Source organism: Triticum aestivum, chromosome 5A (genome assembly GCF_018294505.1).
Source record: "Triticum aestivum cultivar Chinese Spring chromosome 5A, IWGSC CS RefSeq v2.1, whole genome shotgun sequence".
Lineage (NCBI taxonomy): Eukaryota > Viridiplantae > Streptophyta > Magnoliopsida > Poales > Poaceae > Triticum > Triticum aestivum.
In genome coordinates, this window is record NC_057806.1 from 488,774,217 (window position 1) to 488,780,652 (window position 6,436).

The 6,436-nt window shown below is 44.0% G+C and overlaps 1 protein-coding gene across 1 annotated transcript; it reads right to left on the minus strand.

Moving 5' to 3' along the window:
* Positions 1-3,184: 3,184 nt before the first annotated feature.
* On the minus strand, positions 3,185-5,278 carry LOC123104263 (60S ribosomal protein L32-1). Its single transcript, XM_044526046.1, has 4 exons — positions 5,139-5,278; positions 4,941-5,030; positions 3,662-3,843; positions 3,185-3,540 (listed from the first exon to the last, which is right to left on the minus strand). The coding sequence occupies exons 2-4, from the start codon at positions 5,028-5,030 to the stop codon at positions 3,411-3,413; spliced, it is 402 nt and encodes a 133-aa protein (XP_044381981.1). The 5' UTR covers positions 5,139-5,278; the 3' UTR covers positions 3,185-3,410.
* Between the last annotated feature and the right edge of the window lie 1,158 nt (positions 5,279-6,436).

The following is a 6,436-nucleotide window of genomic DNA, read 5'->3' on the forward strand; positions in this document are numbered from 1 at the left end:
AAATGATATTGAGATGTATGTCATCTCACTTCCTATTATTTTCCTATTCCTACAACATTTCTATCCTATGAACCAAAGCATAGGATTTCTATAGGATATGATTTGTATAGGAAAATTTCCTTTGAGTCCCTTTGGTTTGTAGGAATGGATTCCTATTCGTATATAGGATAGGAATCAATCCATCACATTTTGGAGGAAAAAAACATTAGGTAAGACTCAATGAAAAATTTTCTATCCTATGCATCAAATGACATCTCTTTCTCTATAGGAATTAAAATGACATTGAGATATTTGTCATCTCACTTCCTATTATTTTCCTATTCCTACAACATTTCTATCCTATGAACCAAAAGAGGCCTCAAAATGTGAAGGATTGATTCGTATGCTATATAGAAATAGGAATCCATTCCTACAAATCAAAGAGCCTCAAAGGAAATTTTCCTATACAAATCTTATCCTATAAAATTTGCAAGTCAGAGCGAGATCTTATGCCGGGCGCGCACAAAAATCATCCGAGGACGTGGTGTTTTTCTTTCTCTTATAAGGCAAATGGTACAGGCACCCCTACCCCTCATTAAGGCATTAGGACTTTGTAGCTCCGTTTTGTGATTTGGCGTACGTTTGTAAGTTTGTTAATTGTTTATGGACTTGACCAAACGCGATCGATCGATGCTGCTGCCACGCAGGAACGGGTCGCGTTGGTACCATTATATAAAACCCAACTGCTAAGCCGGAAATGATATATAGTATTACTCCCTTCGATTCATATTAATTGTCGACGACTTAGTCGCACAGACAATATAACTATTATGAAAACAGCAAAATAGAGGGTACAAACTGCAATTCGCTCTTTTTCTTTCTCCTTTCTTATTTGAGATCAAGTGCAGATCGGTCGAGAGGAGTAACAATTCACACAAAAAAGTACGTACTCGTAAAAGGAGGTTAGTCGCCGAGGGGAGGATACTTGGTGGCAGGGCAGTATGCATGCGGTCAGTTGAAAAAACTCGCTGCATCATCTCACTGCGTGCGTCGTCACGTACGTACGTACGTACGCTCTCCGAGACCGGATTAATTAGGCAGTCAGCCAGCCAAGAAGGCTCGCTCACATGCGCCGCGGCTACGTTACGTACTGGTGATTAAATTAAGCAAAACCAGCGACGAGCTCTGGACTCGCGGCGCGCCGCGCGCGAACGCTGTCCGCGGATGGCGACCCCAGCCGCAGCCCACAGGGTGGAGATGCCACCGCTCTACGCCCTCCGATTTACGATTAATTAAAGTACACTACTCTCTCCGATTCAAAATAAGCATCGTAGTTTTGAACTAATGTTAGTTCAATTTTTTTTTTTGCGGAAAATGTTAGTTCAATCTTAACTTAAAGTTGCGGCACCTATTATGGATCGGCGGGGGTGATCGTTTGCCAAAGTGAAATCTTACACAGGTTGAACATTGTAGACAACACACAAGATCACCGGATGAAGTGAGCACTCGTTAACCATGGACCTTTTATATTCCATGTTTCTGCGCGTAAGACTCTGCTAATCATGCATGGACCCGACCCGCCGCGATGCCGCCAGTGCTAGCTAGACATGGCGAAGAACAAGTCCCCATCGTACTGCCACCATATAAAACCCCAACTACTGTGCTGGGAATATTAGTACCACCAGATAAATTATCTGATTATCAGGCGTCTCCCTTCGGTTCGTTCGCGGCACAAAGCTAGAGTAGCCTGCTTGTTTAATCCAATCGTCCACGTCCGAGCTGATGAACTTTCATGCGAAACGACGGGGCCCGGCCGGTTGATTAGATTAACCTCTCGCTCGCTAGCTCAATCATTTCGGCAGGGGAAGTGTTGGGCCGGTGCGCCGGCGCAGATCGCTGGCCTTTCGGCAGGCAGCGCAAGGAGGAATCATGCCCATAAAAAAAAATACAACCCGGCTTAAACAAATGGGATTGCGTTTACCGACCTGTGGTGGGGCGATGGGGTTTCCGCCTTAAACAAATCGTCTTTGGACTTTTGTACCGCATCAAAGCACTATTTTAATATAGCTAAAACTTTTTATCGCTGAACCGGCAGGCAGCTGGATGCATTAGAAATGTATGTGGTTGTTCGTTTGGTATATATGCTCTCTCCCTCGCTTAACCCTGTCGCTACTGCTGGTTTAGCGGTGGTTGGATGGATCTCAACTAACAGCAACCCGAACAGGGGTGGTGGGTAGGCGCCCTGCTGGATCAGCGTATGGTAACCCATTTTTGTAGTCCCTTCTTCTCTTCTTTTCCCCCCATAGGAGTACTAACTAATAAGCAGGGACAGATCACCGGCACAAGTAAAATAAGAAATGCTATGATGCCGTTCAAGATCATCCTCACATTCTTCGTGGCAGGCTATGGAATGGAATTCATGCTTTCCTCTTGAAGAGAAAAGTGAGATCCAAATTTTACTTTATTCTCCAGCTTAGTTCCCTCTACTTTTCCCAACGGGAGTGGTTCGAGTTTCTGTTGCCCAATAGGGCGCGTGTACGGTGTACCCCCAATGTTTCGAAAAGAGAAGGAAAAAATAGGCCGTGTACCCTACTGTGCTGTATCACTTCCAAGTAAATGGAACGGGGCGAGGAGCCTTTTGATCTACGTATTTTCATTATAGATTTATTTGATACAAACAAAACAAGTATATTAGCATCACATTTCTCGTGCACTCCTCTACAAAACAAGTATAGCACTATTGTCACGTCTTGGGCCCAAGGTGCATGAATTGTTAGGCCAAAAAACCCAAACAGCGAGCTACGCACTATTGTCATGTCTAACACTTGCACGTTACTGCTCCGTTGAAGTGTTGATCAAACCGAGATCAAGACTTGCAATGCACGGGTTTGGCCGTTGCCCAAACAGTAGTAAGAGTACAACTTTGCGATGCAAGAACCGAGGCAAGGCTACTACTGGACATTACTCTGCAAACTACTCCACTTCATGACCTACCCTAACCTAACTAGCTTAACTTTCTGTCAGAGATGCCTTAGCATGACTCGACAAAACGTAACAATGAAGCATCCCCACTGTGACAACTAGAGGACGCACGAATCCACTCAGCATTTCAGCACATGAAGCAGCCATGGGTGCAAATGCCTCGTAAGATCCAGAACCTAACATGTCAAAGCACTGCTGAAAAACATGCAAGAACCCCAAGATCTTGAAAAGCGGCCCAGAAAATCTTTCCATAGCTGATGATTAAAGGCAACCCGGACTTCACGTCAAAGTCAATGTGCTTATAGTACGAGAGCATGACCAGCATCGATAAAGGTGTTCAACAGCGTCGAATCAACAAGGCGAACAGAGAAGAAAACTCCAGATTCGGCATTAAGTCTACTACAGGGAACGGAACAAAATGATCCAAAAGCGCTACTGTTTGAAACATTTCACTCATCCTCCTGGCTGCGGAGCCTGGCGAGCTTGTTGGTGACCACGACGTCGAGCTGGGCGGCACGCTCCACTATCGCCTTGCGCTTCTGGGTGGACACGTTGTGCGCGATCTCAGCACAGTACGTCCTATTTGCGGACAGACGATAGTTATTAGCAAAGGCCGCCACTAGATCAGGCACTGAACAGTGAAGACGATAGCTGCAGCTCCCGTATGCAATCAAGCTTGGTGAGTCTCAAAGACGCATACCTGTTGTGCATCATAAGCAGCTCCAGCTCAGAGACGTTGTGAACCACAAACTTCTTGAACTTGTTGGGCAGGTAGTGCCTCGTCTTCTTGTTAGAACCATATCCAATGTTGGGCATCAAGGTGCATCCCTTGAACTTCCGCCTGACGCGGGAGTCGATACCCTTTGGCCTGCGCCAGCTTTGCTACAAATAAGAGCAGGACAGATGAATTAATAAGGGCTCCCAATTAATTAACGCAATGGATAGCAGCTTCGGCGACTATAGCAAGAGAACTACAGAATGGAGGAAAACAAAGAAGGCATCCAACTATCCAAGCATTCAGTGTACGACAATGATGATGAAACTATTCATAACAAAACAGAAAAATAGATGAGGTGCGGAGATAATCAATTACTGGATCCTTTATGGCGACTACAGTAATACATAAGCATACAAACATTGCAAAGAAATAACTGAATAAGCCTTTGCAACAAAGTAACTAGAATTAGCACCAACTGCTAGATGGCATATAGTGCAGCATGCAATTTCAGCTAGAAGAGCATGTCCAAATACATACATCATCACCAGAATGGTGAAGACATGATCTGATTGTACATAAATTCTAGGGTATCTGACTTTGTTATCCAAAAGAAATATAGCACAAGTGCCGTGCACACCAGGATAAATCTAAACAAGGATCACGCAGACGCTGGAAGCAAGCAACTGACTGATGCAACAAGCTTCCATGGTATATAATTTTATATGATAATGCTAAATGCAACAGGAATGGACACGCAGGCGCTTGGAGCAAGCAACTGACTGATGTAACAAGCTTCCATGGTACAGTATATAAGTTTATATGATCATGCTAAATGCAACAGGAATGCACAGCCCCATTCACAAGGCCACAAGCAACATATAACACAACATATGAAAACAAGCTCTCACGAACAAAAAGGCACAGCTTAAAAGGATATATACAGTATCACAGCACACCATACGAATCCGTGGTGTACACACTGAAGATAAAGAGCATGACTGAATGGCCCCAATGCACTATTACAGTTCGTCCAACATCAAAGCCATCCCCTAGCGTGCTCACTAAACACCAACGACCAGACCCAACTTCGCACTAGAAAATCAACGCGACATGTAAACCAGATCCACGCATCCATGGCAAACGGCTGAGGTCGGGAAACCGGCATGAACCCCACGTGAACAAAGCTAATCCTAAGAATCCATCACAAAAATGGCGCGGCTCTGGAACAGAAGCTAGGGGACTGGCTGGCTAGGGGTCTCACCTTGAGGCCGATGTAGCGGTCGCTGTGCGCCCTCTTGAAGTGCTTCACCCGCTTCTTCACGATCGCCGTCTTCAGGATAGGCACCGCCATCTGCAACGCGCACGGGGGAGGCCAACAGATGGAGGCAAGGGGTGTTAGTTCTCAGGTCGAGACGAGATCGACGGATTCACGCGTCGGCGGCGGGATGGAGGGACGTACCTTGCAAGGCGAGCGGCGGCGGCGGCGGCGGAGATGGGAGGGAGTGTGAGGGGAGGAGGAGTCTAGGTGGTGGGCAACGCGAGAAGAGATAAAACCCTACTGAAGGGTGGGCTCGGACCTGGCATGGTGCCATCTCGCCGATCAAACGGGCCGGGCGTACATTCGGACGAGGCCTCGACGTAAGCCATTTTACGCGTGCATGCTACCGGGCCGCCAAGAATGTGCGTTTTCTCGGACATAACAAATACTCCCCTGCGTTCAGAATTACTTGTCGCGGAAGTGAATAAAAATAGATGATATAGAACTAAAAATCCATCTAGATACATCCATTTCTTCGACAAGTATTTCTGGATGGCACCGGCAAAGAAAAAGTACTTCTGGATCGAGTGAGTAGTTTTCAATTAAAGGTGGATTACATTGTGGTTGTTAATCACACCTGGACTATATTTGGATAAGTGTTTGTTTAAACTTGGAAGTGAATACAGACCAAGACTCTGAATTTAGCAGTATAAGAAGGTCCCACCATCTAGCCTCAAATTGCATTGTGAGCGGCACCACCGATAAGGCAGAGGAATAGAGGGTAGGCCTAAACCCTATAATTTTCTAACATTTTGTTTATATTTTCAAAAATATTTTGAATGCATATATTCCAAAAAACTTAATTTACTTAAACCTTTAAAAAATGTTGACAATGAATTTGAAAAATGTTAATGCATTGTAAAAACATTGTTAGCATAACTTTCATAAATATTGATAGCATTAAAAATATTCGTGACATTTAAAACAACACTCATGGGTTTCAAAAGAATGTACGTGACATTTTTGGAAAATTTCATATAACGTAAAGAAATGTCACATGTTCCAAAAAAGTTCTTCGTATTTCTTTGAAAAAATAAAAAATGTAAATAAAATCTCCTTGTAGTTTAAAAAAGGTTTCATGCCATTAATAAATGTTCAACGTACATTTAGTAAATATTTAGCATGCATTTGAGAAGGTGTACATCATATATTTGAAAATTGTTCAACATGTATCAAAGAAATGTTACGCGTGTGTAAGAAAAATAAACAATGACTGGAAATTTTCATGTGTTAAAACAAAGGAAAAATAAAAAGTACCAACAAAAACAAAAGAAAGAAGCAAAAGAAAACCCAAGAAACCGACACTCAAAACAGAAGGGAAAAAAAGAAATACGAAAAATAAAAGTAAGCACCTGGTCTTCCCTTGTTCCGGTCACTCCGTCGGACTCTCGGTCTGTTTTCGGGGACAGCGCGTCCATCTGCCCGGCCTTAGAGCATCT

Excerpts from the sequence above, each read along its gene's own strand:
- LOC123104263 (XM_044526046.1), bottom strand. The coding sequence starts at position 5,030 with ATGGCGGTGCCTATCCTGAAGACGGCGATCGTGAAGAAGCGGGTGAAG. Across the intron at positions 3,844-4,940 it reads ACCGCTACATCGGCCTCAAG|CAAAGCTGGCGCAGGCCAAA; the intron begins GTGAGACCCCTA and ends TCTTATTTGTAG. Across the intron at positions 3,541-3,661 it reads CTGCTTATGATGCACAACAG|GACGTACTGTGCTGAGATCG; the intron begins GTATGCGTCTTT and ends GTCCGCAAATAG.